At 33.4% G+C, this 16,324-nt stretch overlaps 2 protein-coding genes across 2 annotated transcripts; one reads left to right on the forward strand and one right to left on the reverse strand.

Moving 5' to 3' along the window:
* Positions 1–440: 440 nt before the first annotated feature.
* On the reverse strand, positions 441–3,210 carry LOC135837018 (uncharacterized). Its single transcript, XM_065352140.1, has 3 exons — positions 2,881–3,210; positions 1,908–2,733; positions 441–1,518 (listed from the first exon to the last, which is right to left on the reverse strand). Exons 2-3 carry the CDS (start codon positions 2,713–2,715, stop codon positions 719–721), a joined length of 1,608 nt encoding a protein of 535 aa, XP_065208212.1. The 5' UTR covers positions 2,716–2,733; positions 2,881–3,210; the 3' UTR covers positions 441–718.
* Positions 3,211–9,742: 6,532 nt separating this feature from the next.
* On the forward strand, positions 9,743–15,043 carry LOC135837019 (putative serine protease K12H4.7). Its single transcript, XM_065352141.1, has 9 exons — positions 9,743–10,075; positions 10,447–10,628; positions 10,709–10,944; positions 13,244–13,379; positions 13,469–13,613; positions 13,791–13,917; positions 14,001–14,133; positions 14,219–14,394; positions 14,483–15,043. Exons 1-9 carry the CDS (start codon positions 9,857–9,859, stop codon positions 14,590–14,592), a joined length of 1,464 nt encoding a protein of 487 aa, XP_065208213.1. The 5' UTR covers positions 9,743–9,856; the 3' UTR covers positions 14,593–15,043.
* Positions 15,044–16,324: the final 1,281 nt, after the last annotated feature.

A 16,324-nucleotide genomic window follows, 5' to 3' on the forward strand; every position in this document is an offset into this window, starting at 1 on the left:
TGACGTATGAAGGGAATATCACAGCGAGTATGTCACCTGCATTAATGTTGATTAGATCGATAGGAAAATCGAGGACATTTAATGTCGAATCTGGCAAAGGCAACCATACGTCTCGTTGGAAATTGAATTCTTCGACAACGTAAGTCCATGTCTCAGAACTTTTATACATTCTATACAATTCATATCCATTGGTTGTGAACCACACGTGGTCCTTATCTGAACGAACAGATAGCGGCGGCTCCTTCGAAAATATCATCCAGCGGTTCAATTCATCCAAATACTTGCAAACATGACCATCTTCAAAACAACAATAAACTCGGTCGCGACAATTTAACAGCGAGTATTTTCGTAATAGATGAATATTCTTAATTAGACTGCAATTCAAAGAGGACAATTTTCTCGATGCTAAATTATACACGTAAAACGCACGAAAATAACAATTTGCAGTGAACATAACGTATAAATTGTCCTCGATTAAAGTCGCGGATACTTTAAAGTACATATCTGTAACCTTAGGGCTGAAACATGAGAAAAAACTAAATGATGCGATTTCATTTAAATCAGCATTTCGAATATGAACGATTGTGTCATCGCCGGTCCACACTATAAACACGGGTAATTCGGTAACATCCCTCTCACCTTTCTTCATCAAATTGTTAGTAGCGGAAGCAACCAGTGAAGTGGAACTTAACATAATCCATAATTTATCGCGAATCAATTATTCTGAGAAGTTGTTTAAATCAACAAGTCCTTCCATTTTATAATCATCGTACTCTATCATACGATTGTGATTAACAGCGACGGCGATTTGTGGTATCAAGTGGTATCGATTTTTCACATCATGCATAACCCATTTGGAACATATTTCGACGATTTCTTGCGGATTATCACAGCAAACTGGAGACCACAAGAGTAAATTTTTCAACATATCGAAAGAAATGGAACAAATCGGGAACTTGTTGATTATTTCAGGTTTGATTAAAATTTCCGAACATATTTCTTCAATATTCTCCTTGATCCATGATCTAGAAATACATTCGTCAATGATCAGGACTTTGGAACAAACCTCTTCAATGTTCTCTTTCATCCACGATATACATTTATCGAATAATTTCTCAATTTTCAAATTACTTGCATCGGCAGCTTTCAACAAACAAGTTATAGTCTCACATGTTAATTGCAGTTCTTCAAAATAGATACACTGTATGATCATTTCAAACGTCGGTTGATCGACATCGCGGAGTAAATACTCGGTATTTTTAATGGGTTGCTGGGTTGCTGCGTTTGTGCATTGAGTGTCTGTGTTGAAGCCTTCAGCAGAAAAAATGTCGGCGAAGTAACCGGACGCTGAATTTAATTTGAATCGATGGAGTTTGTAAATTTCATCTTCGACTTTGACAGCGATATCGTAAAAATAGTTGTTTTCTAGAAGTTTTTCCAACTTTTTTCGTTCGTTTTTTTCAAGACTGCCGAAGGCGTACATTCTTTCATCTTCAAGTTCCTGTAACTCCTGGCCAGCTGAAAAAAAGTAAACAAATTCAATGAATATCTTCAAAATTCTAATCTACCTATATCGGCTTCTTTAAACATTTTTGTTAGATATAAGTATTGAGTATAAACTAATTACCTACACAAAGTGGCGATTTTTGGCAAAAAAGCAAGCCTTGGTGACCTTTTGGAAAAGAAGTAAGATTTTCTAGCAATTTTGACGTTGAAAAAGTAACGAAAAGTTACTTGAAAAATCACCAAGTACCCACAAGCCCTGATCACATCATATTACGCGAATTTCAGAAAAATTGAAACTATTCATGAATTTTTTTTATACATCTTTTTTCAAATTGAAAAACACGCGTCGACATAATGACGAATTTCACTACTGTATAATATGTATAAACTGTGGTACATACCCGGATTGATTTCGCCATTATAACTCAAAACTTCGTGAAGTAGTTTCGCAATTTGTTCCAGCTTCATATGTTCGGCGACATTGGCCAGTTTTGCGTTGAAATCTACATCTTTTACACCGTTAGCATAAATAAATCTTCGTTTAGCAGCATTCACAAGCTTCGTCGCATGAGGAAGTCTGCTTTCTAAATCGTAATGGATCCATTCGGCGCAAATTTGACAAATTTCACGCATCTCCTTATCCGCTAGGCGGCCGATGACTCTACTTGTACCAATTATTTGAGTAATATCGTCGAGTGGCAAGGATAAAAATTCTTCGCGACTTCGCAAACCCGCCAAATGAGTAGATAAATACATCAAAACGTACGGTAACAAGCACCGCAAATTCGGATTCTCTTTAACGAAGTCGTACAGTTTGAATACTTTCACATCTAGGACCGAATTTCTTTGTAAGAAATGACCGTAAGTTTCCAGATCAATCCCCATTTGCAAATAATCCATAGCTATCAACAAGGTAATAAAATTTTCGCTGTTTAATACAGACTTCAGTGGCTGTTCATATATTATATCAACTACGGCAGCGAATATTTCTGTATCCATTAACGGTAGCTCTATCAAATTGCATTCTCCTTGGTCAGTATACTCGGTCAATAGTCTTTCGAAGTAGTCGGATTTCCACGCCAGTTGTAATTTATCCAAACAATAAACGTCTGTATCCACTTTCACCATGACATCGTAAAACTGACTTCTCACCAAATTTTTCGCTTTTTTATGAGAAACGTTCGGTTCAGTATGGTCTTCGGAATTCATGATTTTTCAGGAATCTTTCTGCGGAAAAAGAGAAGGTTTCAGTTGATACGGTTTGTAAGGGTAGCTTACATTATTTCATATTTATACCCATGTAATAGATCTTACCGTAGTATAGCCTAACTCGTGTTCATAGTTATAAAATTTAATTTAAAATGAAACACTTACCTAGTATGTATTTCGATGAAAAATTCAAGTTCAGTTTCGTAACAAGTATACTTGAATATCAATTACTTTGAGAGAATTTCACAAGCCGAACTATCATTCATTTGATCATTTGTCTTTGTTGTTATGGGTTATATGTATTACACAATCTTACACAATCTACAACTACAATCTTACACAACAAAACAACAACACGTTGTCCTTTTGGTTGTCCTTATGTCCTTTGTCCACGAACGAAGTGCGCATCAGGCATCACCATTTGGCATTTTTAGCGCATCCCAATCCCAATACTGATACTACACCCCACCCCACTACACCCACGTCTGCTGGACTGGAAAGCTGCATTTCAATCTCTTCACTACACAGACACAGTCACGGTCACAGTACACACTACATAGTACATCTACATACATAGTACATATGTAATATGTACACTAAATGTACACTACACAAAGACATCAACAGAGGCGCATTAAGAATTTGGTCGCTCAAAGCTATTTGAAAGAGCCGCCCTTTCTGCCATCATTCAGTGGTCGTCCGGGGGGGGGGGGGGGGTAGTGGCTAATGAGTGTCTTATCCTCTTCACAGAAAACAAAATTAGAATAAAAACCTCTATCTTCGGAAAAGTTGAAAATTGTTTCAAAATTTCAATTCTTTTAAATAGTAACTATTTTGAAATCGTAACTACTCGTACAATAAATCCTTCTCCAAACTCCAATAGGTATTATTTTTGTAAATTTTGATCAGTATTAAGGCCTTTTCTGCAATTACATCATCGTTATTTAAGATTGGAAATTGGCTCAAGAATGAAAAATTTTCTACAAATTTTGTGTAAGCACTTTTTTGGTATTCTAGTTCACAGTAAATGATCAATAATTGGTAAAAACATATCCACTAGAAAATTTTCCTTGGGATCATCAAAATTTTGATCAGTATTAGCAGTCTCATCAAAAAATTTCTTCAATTTCTTGACCTTTTTTTTCGATTACAGATATTCTTGAATTTCATTTCCACTCACGTCGGATCCATGGTTTTTTTTTCATGATGATCAATTGATTTTATTTCAATTTTTTTTAACACGATAAATTTGCCGCCCTCAGAAATGTCGCGCCCTAAGCGGCTGCTTATAGTGCCTATGCTATAATGCGCCTCTGGACATCAATACACAAAAGGGTCGCGTATTGTGCCTTGCCTAACCCGGGTCCGTAACTGGAATTTGACTTCAAAATTTTTGGGAAGAAAATTTAAATTTTTAATTTTTATCCGATAAGTAAAAGTAGCCCAGGTAATCCGTAACATGACCAAAATTTTGAAAAATGTAACCGGAGCCCCAATCATGGCGTCATGGGTCATGGCAAAACGATTGAAACGAAAAACGTTAAAAAACGCAAAACGAAAAAGAAAACGAAACAAAATACCTACTTACTTAACCCTTAAATGCCACTATGTGGTGAATTTCACCACACCAGTTTTTCGTGCGTTACGCTGGAAGGAAAGAGTGCTCAGGTGGTAACGACTATTGGTACATGTGTGTGTATTGTCTTGCGCTTCAATTCCGCTGTTGAGCATATTGCATACTTTTTTATTTTAAGGGGCAGAATTTTTTTAAGATGAGTGAGGCAAAATTTTTTTTTTAATGTTTGCATTTTTTTTGCCCCTTAAATGAGAAAGATAGGCAAGTTGTTGTATATAAATTGGTAGAGCATGGATACATAAATATTTACCAGGCGGTAGTTTCATTCCAGCCGCTTTCGATTGGCCACAAAAAATTGTCAAAAAATATGAAAAAAATGTCATTTTTTCAAAAAATTCTGCCCCTTAAAATACGAAAGTAGGCAATGAGTCAAACATGTCAAATGAAAGGGTGAACATTTACACACATGTATCAGGGAGCTATAATATCGCAGTACAGCGCAGGAAAATTTTGAAAAAATATCAATTTTTTATAGTGGCATTTAAGGGTTAAATGAAACCAATTTTCTGCAGATTTTGTAAACAAAACAAAACGATTTTTTTTTCGTTTCATTTCTTTTTTCACCTACTTTTTCGTAGCATGTTTTTTCATGTTTATTTTCTGAAATATGATTTACTTAGGGAAATATATAATCGAACGATAAAAAAGGTGGTTAGCACGATAACCATTTGAACGATAAAACATGGCTTAGTAACGATAGTTTAGATGGTAAGCACAGCATTTTTCAACTATTGAAAAAGGTTGTTAGCCCGATAATTTTCATTGATAAACACGATATTTTTCATTGATTAGCACGATATTTTTCATTGACAAAAGAAAACGCTGGCACACAGTGGAACAGATTCATTTTTTAGGGTGTCAAAAATCATATTTCAGAAATGAATGCAAATTTGGACGTCAATCTTTTTGATACATAGGTATTTTGAGGCACTGAATTCATTTTTGTCGTTATTTTGGTTCGAACCTCAAATGGGGGCCCCAGGAGGAGGGTGCAAACTGCAAGGGGGTGATATTTTGGAAGAGTCGAGTGGCGGGGTATCGTTATATACGTTTTTTGGGCTCCAGAATTCATTTTTGACGTTATTTTGGTTCGAAACCCAAATGAGGCTCCAGAGGGGGGGGGGGTGCAAAGGCCGTCGAATAGGTAAAAAAATAGAATTTTTCGTAATTTCATTAAAAATCTGTGATTTTTCCAAGTCCATTACAGGAGAATCGGGACATTTCGAGAAAAAGTATTAGGCTCAGGTGAAAATTTACCGAATTTCCACTCTCCCTTGGCAGCAAAATCCAGCCCATTGGGTCAAAAACATAAACGAGGTCGTCCGACGTTATCTCGTGAAGCTTTATTGAAATAGGCACCTAGGTACCAGAACACTTCATTTTTTATTCTCTCGCAAAAATCTTATACTTTTTGGCGTTCGTTTATCCTTATTTATCGTTCATTTATCCTTATTTATCGTGGACATCACTTATTTATCGTTCATTCTGTCAAAAACTTCTCGTGGAAATTGTTTATTTTTTATTGTTCTTACTATCATATTTATCGTGGATACCACTTAATTTATCGTTCGTTTTTTAAGAAATCGCGCAATACATTTTTTTATTGTGAAATACACTTTTTTATCGTGCAATCCTCTTTCTCATCGTGAATACTTATTTATCGTGATAACCCACTACTGTTATCGTGCTAACCCCCTTTTTTAAAGTAACGATAAATTGCACCCATTTACTTATACTGAGCTGAAACGTAATTTTGAGCAAAACGCTATTCGTAAGGTAAAACAGCTAAGGCAAAACGTTATTTCAAACTACATATATGTACTATAACGAAACAGAAACAAAAAAAAAACAAATAAAATTTAGGTAAAACGCAAAACTAACAAAAAAAAAAATCAGAGCCGAAAACGAAAAGAATTTTTTTCTATAGCCCATTTTTAAAGGCAGCCAAGGGGTGTCAAAGTTTTCAGTGATCCTAAAATATCATCCATTTCAGTTCAGCAGTGGAGTACTCAATAACCGCGGTACCTACCAAAATGGAACTTTTTCTCATAGTTAGGGGTTTTGAAAGGCTTTTTGGTGACATAATAAAAATCAGTGTTGCCACTTTTTTTCGTACAAAAAATTAGCTCAAAAAGTTTCGAAACGTAGTTTTCACATCGTTCCGACTCTCACAAATTCTGAGTAATAGTACATTACATTAATATATTATGGACAACTTTTCATGCTAAACAACATATTAAAAAATTGGAATGGTAACATGTTGCAAAGTTGATTTTAGAAAATTTTAAGTTCGCGAAAAAATGCTATTTTTTGATTTAAATCTTGAAAAAAAGTTTTGATTGGTGAAGTTGACCCATTTGACCCCTATTTTTACGTATCTGTCAAAAAAGTTGAGAAAACCCTTTAACTCAATGAAATGAACTCCTCACAAAAAAATCAAAATTTTAAAAAATTCAAAAAATGAACAAATGTTTATTTTTTTGTTGTGAGTGTAATTTTTATCAATTTCTTCATGAAATACGCCAGAAAGAGATCAAAATAAAGTGATATAGATCAAAATAAGACAACTGAATAAATGTAAACTTTTTTTGATGATTGAAATTGAAAATTGAATTTTTTCGAATTTTGATTTTTTTGTGAGGAGTTCATTTCATCGAGTGAAAGGGGTTTTTTCAACTTTTTCGACAGATACGTAAAAATAGGGGTAAAATGGGTCAACTTCACCTATCAAAACTTTTTTTCATGTTTTAAATCAAAAAATCGAATTTTTTCGCGAACTTAAATTTTTTTAAAATCAACTTTGCAGCATGTTACCATTCCAATTTTTTAATATGTTGTTTAGCATGAAAAGTTGTCCATAATATATTTTTTTTCAGAATTTTTGAGAGTCGGAACAATATGAAAACTACGTTTCGAAACTTTTCGAGCTAATTTTTTGTATGAAAAAAAGTGGCAAAACTAATTTTTGAGGTATCACCAAAAAGCCTTTCAAACCCCCTAACTATGGGGAAAAGTTCAATTTTAGTAGGTATCTCGGTTATCGAGTAATCCACTGCTGAAATGGATGATATTTTAGGTTCACTGAAAACGTTGACACCCCCTGGCTGCCTTTAAAAATGGGATAGAGGGCTGCGATTTGCGCCATTGGTCATCCCTTCGGAAGGTCTTTCCACAGGAAAAATTTCAAAAAAATCGCCGAACCCCCCTACCAATTCTTGGTCCAATTGACGTGGAATGACCCTACACTGCCTAATGCCCACAACCATAACCGAAATTTGAAATAAATTTCTCTAACCTAACCCTCAACCTGTACTGTACGTAGTACGTACTTACCTACCTACCTAGATACACGGGAAAAAATCAATAAAAATTACTATTTCAGTATAGTAACCGGATCCCATTCAAAAATAATAGTGATTTTTACTCAGCCAAAAAAATACATTTTACCTAGAATTACGTAAAATTTATTACTCTTCATAGTAAAATTTACTAATCTCATAGTAAAAATCACAATATTTTTGAATGGGATCCGGTTACTGTATGAAATAGTAAAAATTATCCATAATTTTTTTTTCCGTGTAACCCTTAAACAATTTCCGTTGGTTAAGATTATTTTTCTGTTAATTAATTTTTTTTTTAAATCAAGTGTTCTGATTTTTGAGTTTCAAATGGATGGTTCTGTTGACTTCGAATCATTGCATTTTCGCAGCTTTTTAACTAAATGCAATTACCTATGCATTTTTCCAACTTCAATTGCACACTTCTCTAGTTACAAAGATGATGAACAACAATAGTAGGTACCTATCATGAAATTCGGCATTCAATTTTGTACACAAAATGACAAAACTACAACAAAAATCCATTATACACTACAATTTTAAAAATAACTTCATTTTTAATTTGAAGGAAAGAATCAAAGAGTTTTTAAAGGCAGAAACTAATAATTTATTTTTGTAAGTATAAGTAAACAATTTTTTTTTCAATTTTATAGAAATAGGGAATGGTTTCAATTCAAAACAATTCATTCGTAGGTTTGTTATTGTTATACAGTTCTAAATATCTAAGTATGTAAATATGTAGAAGCAGGCAATAACGTATTTCGAAAATTTGAACTCAAAAAAATTGGCCCAAACCTTAACATTTTATCGAAAAAAATCCGGTAAATTTTTTTGGAACTCATAACCTAACCAGGAACTAAAATTTCAAAATTTGGGTCCAATCGTTAACCGGAACTTTTTTCTAAGTAAATAACTTTCAGTAACCTTCAACCGAAATTTTTTTTTGGTTCCTGTTTTCATTTTGAACCTCGAAATAGAGTCATGCGATTTCAGAGATTTTTGGAAATGTTTCAAGCGACCTATCAAAACGGGTTAAAATTTCGCGAAAAATAAAATACCCAACTTATTCCAAGGAAAATGTATATTTCAAGCATTTTTGAAGCATTTTGTGCCTTGAAGTTGGGTTTTGGATTGCAATTTTCGAAATTTTTAAGAAAGTATCAGTGACCTAAGTAGGTATGTACTTCAAAATATTAGTTGAGCATTATTTTACAACATAAAATACGTACGATGTTGTCTGTCTCCAAAAGTAGGTACATTGGAAAAATGCATCTGCACAGTAATTGATTGATATTTTTGCCACTTTTGAATAGGCGCAACTGATGAACGCTCTTCTCCAGATGCTCATTACATTTTTTTACTGGTAAAGTAGTAAAATATGAGCTAAATTTTTTTACTGGTAAAGTAGTAAAATATGAGCCAAATTTCTTTACTACTTGTGATTTGAACCATACCTACTCGAATTTTTCGTAATTCGGACGCCTTTTTCTCCTACGTTGCTTTTTACATATTAGTAAATAATATCCAGGATAAGTATTCGATACGCTTATCTTTGGACATCCTGAGTAAATACTTTTTTCACAATATATAAACTATAAAATTCCACTGCAATAGAGCAACTTCCGGGAAGACTGGCTGATTTTTACAAAAGTTGCATCCGCTTGACAAATGATAATAAATCATGGAAATACGCAGCAATGAAGATAACAATACAAACTGATGTACTTAAATTTAAATACGTCGTCAAAAATTCACTAATCTCATATAATTTACCGGAAAGATTCGCTGATTTTAGTAAAATTAGCGTCCGCACACAGATAGTAAGTGTGTAGGATATCCTTCGTACTTCACATTTTTTGCTCATCGCGTCATTTCAAATTTATCAAACTGACAAATAGACGACAGCCCTAATAGGTACCTATAATCGTGTTTTAAAAATAAAATCATGATTATTGAGATTACCTTATCATTTGTCAGTAAGATAAATTAGAAAAATTTAAAATAACGAAGGATATCATAGATTGAAAAACGGGGCACGGTATAAATAAATAGCACGGATTATGCACGACAATGCACAGTTGACCAATACAATTTCAAACGACTCAAATTTCGTTTCGGTTCGATTTTCATTTCGGTTGTGATATCTGTTTCTTGATCATCAAACATTATGATCATCATGAAAACAATTAGTTCTATTACATGGGTACTATTCGTTTCGAATTTTGCCTTTTCTTCCGCCTTTTTGCGTCATCAACAATTATTTTATCAACGTTGGCATGAACGACAACTAGCAGGAGCCGATAACACCGATGATTCGCCAAAGACTCAGTACTTTGTGCAGAAGCTGGATCATTTCGATCCAACTAACGAAGAAACCTGGTTACAAGTAAGTCATTCGATATTTGATAAATGCTTCAACATATTTAGGTAGGTACCTATTAACCAGAAAATAACCTAATTTGACTTTTTTTCACCCACCTCTGAGCCAACCTAAACATCGAACCATTGTCATTGTCATTTCCATGACATTCAAACCTCTTCAATCCAACACTCCTAAAACTAAGCCACAACCCCTTTGAATAAATTTTGTTGACATGCCATCAGCTAAGCTGACCTCATAGTTCGTTTAAAAAAATTCGTAGACATGCAAAAAATTGATGAAATGGACTTCTGGGACCTCTTAACAATAACACATATGAAAGCCCCCCCCTCATCCTTCAATAATAACAATACACTGATAGGTTTAAACACTTATAGCGTTACTGGAATGTCGCGAAACATCACCAAAAAGGTGGACCAGCATTTTTGTTGATAAATGGAGAATGGCAAGCTTCACAAGACTTCAACGACGGTTTTCAATGGAAAAAATACGTGCAGAAGTTCAACGCGACGTTTTTTTCTTTGGAGCATCGATTCTATGGCCGAAGCGTACCAAATAAGTAATCAAATATGGATTCGTACTTCCATCTTTATTTAATTTTATTTAGAATGCCTAACGCGTTTCGTTCCCAATTTTCAGCGACACCAGCACAGAGAATCTGGTTCACCTGAGTAGCCAACAGGCTCTAGCAGATATCGCAAATTTCATCCGTGGAGTAACTAATCAATACAATATATCTGCTGATACTAAATGGATCGTGTTTGGGTGTTCGTATGCAGGAACTTTGGCTGCGTGGGTTCGGCTCAAGTATCCCCATCTCGTACACGGAGCAGTTTCTTCGAGCGCCCCACTTCTAGCTAAGGCAGATTTTCCAGGTATTTTTCAAGCAATATTTTACTATTACTAGATTCATGCGTACCATCCTTTTCCTTTTGAATTTCTCAAGAAAAAATTTGAAAAAAATCATTAAAAAATCACTACAGAACAATTTATTTGAAATTACGAGAAAAAAAATTTTAAAAATAAAAAATCGTCACCCAAGATATTTATTCTAGATCATCCCGAAAAAAAGTGTTTCGTTTTAAATTGCGAAAAAGTTAATTTGTTGTACCTTAATGAACTCCAAAAAAACAAATTAATAGCTACCAACAAATAGAATTCAACACTAAAAACTCATTCAAAATAAAAATTGACACAAAAACAATCACCGCCAAAAAATTTATATAAAATTGCAAAAAAAATTCAAATCGTCTTGAAGAAATGAAATTCAAATCACCATTTTGAAAAGAAAAATTGCCACAAAAGAATTACTGTGAAATCTAAGAAAAATTAAATTATAAATCACCACTAAAAATTTATTCAAGAAAATTCACCAAAATATTCATTGAACTCAGCACTAAAAAAAACTCATTGGAATTTTTAAAGCAACATAAAACGTTCATTCATCAGTTCATCACAAAAAAATTATTTCAAAATCATCCCCCAAAAAACTTCTCAAATTCATCTCTAATAAACTCATTAAAAATCAAACACAAACACATTCATACCCCCCCCCCCCCCCCGAGAATTGAAATCACAAAAAAACAACATTTGAAATCACTTGAATTAAAAATCTACCTTAATTCTAATAACACATCAAAATCACCACAAAAAACTTTAATCAAAATTATACTATAAACACAAGTAATCAAAATGACCGTGAAAAAATGCACTAAAAATACCTATAGTTTTGGGAAAATTCATTCAGAATCATTACATAAAAGAAATTATTAGAAATGACCAAAAAATTTAAATCACAAAAAAAACATTTGAAATCACCTTACTTAATTGAAAATCAAATTCTAATACCTAACGCATCAAAATCACCACAAAAAACTCCCAATCAAAATTACTGTAAACAAAAGTAATCGAAATGGCCGTGAAAAAATGCACTAAAAATAAAATACCTAATTGAAGAGTGATATTCCAAAACTCGCTTTGTCCATTTTCACAACTTTTCAGGAGAGAGGAAAAACAGTTTCCCTTTAAACGGGTAAATTGGCTTTTTAGGCGAGTTTAGCACTTTATTTGGGTGGATTTATGATGTAGGAGTGTAGGTATACATTTCATCCACTAAATACTGCTGAAAAAAATTTCAATAAAAATGGACAAAGCGCCTTTTGGAACATTATTCTTTTTTAAATTTTTAGTGAATTGGCTATTTAGGTGAGTTTAACACCTCATTTTGGTAGGTTGATGATGTAGGAATGTGAGTTAATACTTCATCTAACAGGCACCACTGAAAACCCAACTTTGATAAAAATGGACAAAGCGAGTTTTGGAATATCACTCTTCAATTGTAAAAAAATTCATTCAGAATCACTACATAAAAAAATTATTAGAAATTACCAAAAAATTTGGAATTAACACGAACAATTATCTTGAAAAAAAAAATTAGACATTAAAAAATGTACTCTGGACCACTTTTAAAAATTCATTTTAAATTGACATTTATGCACTTATAAATTATAATGCTTTCATTGCAGGTATAAGGCATACTGGGCTTGAAAATTTAGTCACCACTGAAGTAAACAAATTTTGGAATAAGAATACCCTAACATATAATCCTCACTAACAAAATAACCAATCACAATGAAAGATTCATTATCAACCTTATAACAGCCTTTAAGGTAGAAAGAAAAGAACACGAAACTTGTAACACAATGGCGGGAGGGGGAACAAAAACGATGAATAATAAAATTTCAGCAGAAGAAATGTTTTTAAATCTCATAGCAGGTACCTCTACCTACCTAGTAAAAATTCGTATTTAAATAAAATCTCCAAGAAATTAACTTCACAATAGGCATTAATTTTAATTTATTTATAAAATAGGTAGCCAGATATTTAAACACAATGGGTTGTAAAAACATTATTTCAAAATCATTGTTGATTTTTCCATTGTTCAATTTTGAAGCCAGTTTTTAATGAGCATGTTTTTTTGTCGAATGAGACAATATTCCACCACAATGGGTCATGAAAACTTTATCTATCTACTTATACTAAATGTTATTCTCTCACACGATGGGGTAATAATCATGTAATTACAACCCTCCCCCCCCCAACACCGAACCGAACATTTCAACTGAATCTGCTCAAAAAAAAATGAAAGATACTAAGTTCGTCTCATTTTTTTAGAATACTTCCAAGTAGCCAAAGAATCGCTGGACTTTTATAAACCAAACTGTTCCGCCAAAGTAGCCGAGGCTAATAAGGAACTTGACCGTTTAATCAAAAGTGAGGAAGGTAGAGGACAGATTAGAGAACTATTCAAGTAAGATATGGTGCTCAAAAATGTTCAAATTGAAAACCACGTGTCGAAAACCAGCTACAAGGTAGCGACTGAATAAATTCATGTTTCAGTCTATGCCACAAAGTGGACAACAATATGGAAAGTATATCAACAGTGTTCGAAACAGTGCTCTATATTGCAGGTTACATTCAGAATAATTTAAAAGAGGGTATTGAAAAATTTTGCAACATAATGACATCTTCCGATGGTTCAGCAGTATGTACCTCACCTACCTATACATTACGAGTAGTAGTACAATTAGTATAGGCTTATTGCAGCGTCGGCGTCTTGAAAAGTTGAAAACTTTTGAAGCAATTTAGGGTATCTTACCTATGTACATGAATATAATTTCTTCGCCAATAATAATGCATTTTTTTAAAAATTCTTGTTCAGCTGCAATTGTACGCTGAAGCCAATGCATTAGAGATGAAAAGCAACGGACAAAAGTGTCTGGATAATGACTACAAAAATAATATCGAATTATTGAATCATACAGATGCTAACAACCCTAACGATTTCGGTTGGTATCTTCAAGTCAAGCAAATACAATAATACGTCACGTCTGTGTAGTCATTTCAACTATGGTTCAATTTTTGATTTCAGTTAGACAATGGATTTATCAAACTTGTACTGAATTCGGTTGGTATCAGACTATAAATAAGTCCTCGGATTCATTAGGAGCTGATATTCCTGTAGAATACTTCATTAAACGGTGCGAAAACATATATGGTCTAAAGTGAGTTCTTTCTGTTTACCTATACTTGTTGTTTTTTTTGCATATGTTGATTTTAAGTGATATCATCCCACAAAACTGTCTACAGGTACAATGATTCGTTATTGGAGAATGGAGTTCACGAAACCAATACTTTCTACGGAGGATTTCAAATAAACGTTGGAAACATCGTATTCATTCACGGATCCATTGACCCTTGGCATGCTGCAGGAATTACTCGCGCTGAAGAACCAAACGCTCTTTACCAGACCATTTACATCAAAGGTATTCCTACTCATTCACAATTTCATGTTATCACCTTTCTATAGGTTTAATCTTTTACATGAACTGTTAACCAATTTCCATATTTCAGGAGCTGGTCATTGTGGTGATGTATACGGATCCGATAAGTCTGATAGTGATGATATGAAGAACGCTCGTGAAAAAATCGTAACCATATTACAATCTTGGTTACAAAATTAGTAAATCGAAAAATGAGTTTGAAGCCTAACTTTAAAGCAGGGATCGTTTCGAGCTCATCTTCCATTTTTCTTCAATTAAATAATGAATTCCAACGATCACTTGAATTAATCAATATGTAGATAAAGTTGTATTCACATAGGCACTCTTCAATAATGCATAATTCATAATTTGTGAGAATTGAGCGATAGGTAAAAAGAAAATATCTAACTGACTAAATCAGAGTGGAATGAGTTTTGAATGGTTCCTCTTTTGTGGCTGCATATACCTACTTATTTGATAGTCTTTTGGTCGAGTTGACTTGAAACTCGAAGCATTCAGTGATTTTACTAATTAATTTATTAATTTATTTTTTCAAAGGTTTAATTAATACAAATTCAATCAATTACTTATATGTATTGTTTTATAAAAGAGTTGTAATTACAACAATGAATACATAGTACTTATTTGCTTTTGCCCGTCTTTTATTCTTTGTCCTCAGAGAGAAAATGGGTACACCAGACTTGTACTGCATTTGGTTGCGGTATCCAACTTCTACCAAGTCCTCAGATTTATTGGGAATCAACCTTCCTCTAGAATAATGCATTACAGACTGTAAAAAAAGATTTGGTCTAAAGTGACATTTTTTGCCAATTTTTTCTCCATCTATAGATGGATTTTGCCACACTCTTTAATTTAATTTAATACCAATAAAAAATGCATATTTTCTTATTACAATTATTTATGTTTTTCCTAAGATGAAAACTTTAGAGTATAAAAAAGAAAGAAAAATAACACATTTTGACTTGATTATTATTACACGTTAAAAACACATAGCCACAACGTTTCGGCACACAGTGCCTTCATCACTTTACTAAGATGAAAACTTTCACATTATAAAGTTTCTAATACGAAAGAAAAAAATATAAATTCAACAAATTCAAGACAGAAAGACGCCACAATTACAACGAAATTATAAGCAAAATGTTCTTTGTGATTATTGTCTTTGGTTTCTGATTATCACAAATCATGATACATTGATACCTACTTTTTAAAACAACAATCAGTCCCATAACCCGCCACCCTCGACATGGTGACAAATGTCAAACCAGTTTCTTCCTGCGATCGCTCCGCAGGAATTTGTCGTGTTGAGAAGATTGCCTATTTTTTTATTTTAAGGGGCAGAAATTTTTAAACAATTTTTGCTCAGACTAGCAGCTTGAAATTGTTTGTCCCTTAAATTAAAAGGATAAGGCAAATTGCTGTGAATGAACAAGTTGGGTATGGAATATGGATACACTTTCTAAAATGTTTGCCCCTTAAAATAAAAAAGTCGGCAAAATGACCAGCATGAGAAATTATTGGTGGAACCTCTACATATTCTCCCTGGACACCACAATGCCATAGCAATCATAGCATACTTTGTTCTGGCGCAGGAAAATTTATTATTTGATGACATTATTGAATGTTGAGGAAGGGAGCGGGACAACATAGGTATTTTTAATTTGCTTTTTTCTTCAGTTTCTGCACTTTATACTGAATTTTATAATTGGAATTTGGATGAGCTAAACATTTCGCGAGACAAAATTACCAGAGAATGAGTATTTTCAACAGAAGTTGAATCATTTTGACCCGACCAATGAAAATACATTCTTACAAGTGAGTGATTTGAACAAAATTCAACTGAAAATTTATAGTAGAACATCAACACCTAACGCCATTTTCGATTTCTCCAGAATGGCTAGGAACTGTAAAA

Source organism: Planococcus citri, chromosome 2, assembly GCF_950023065.1.
Source record: "Planococcus citri chromosome 2, ihPlaCitr1.1, whole genome shotgun sequence".
Classification (NCBI taxonomy): Eukaryota; Metazoa; Arthropoda; class Insecta; order Hemiptera; family Pseudococcidae; genus Planococcus; species Planococcus citri.

Excerpts from the sequence above, each read along its gene's own strand:
- LOC135837019 (XM_065352141.1), top strand. The coding sequence starts at position 9,857 with ATGATCATCATGAAAACAATTAGTTCTATTACATGGGTACTATTCGTT. Across the intron at positions 13,614-13,790 it reads CATCTTCCGATGGTTCAGCA|CTGCAATTGTACGCTGAAGC; the intron begins GTATGTACCTCA and ends ATTCTTGTTCAG. Across the intron at positions 14,134-14,218 it reads GAAAACATATATGGTCTAAA|GTACAATGATTCGTTATTGG; the intron begins GTGAGTTCTTTC and ends AACTGTCTACAG.
- LOC135837018 (XM_065352140.1), bottom strand. The coding sequence starts at position 2,715 with ATGAATTCCGAAGACCATACTGAACCGAACGTTTCTCATAAAAAAGCG. Across the intron at positions 1,519-1,907 it reads TAATGGCGAAATCAATCCGG|CTGGCCAGGAGTTACAGGAA; the intron begins GTATGTACCACA and ends ACTTTTTTTCAG.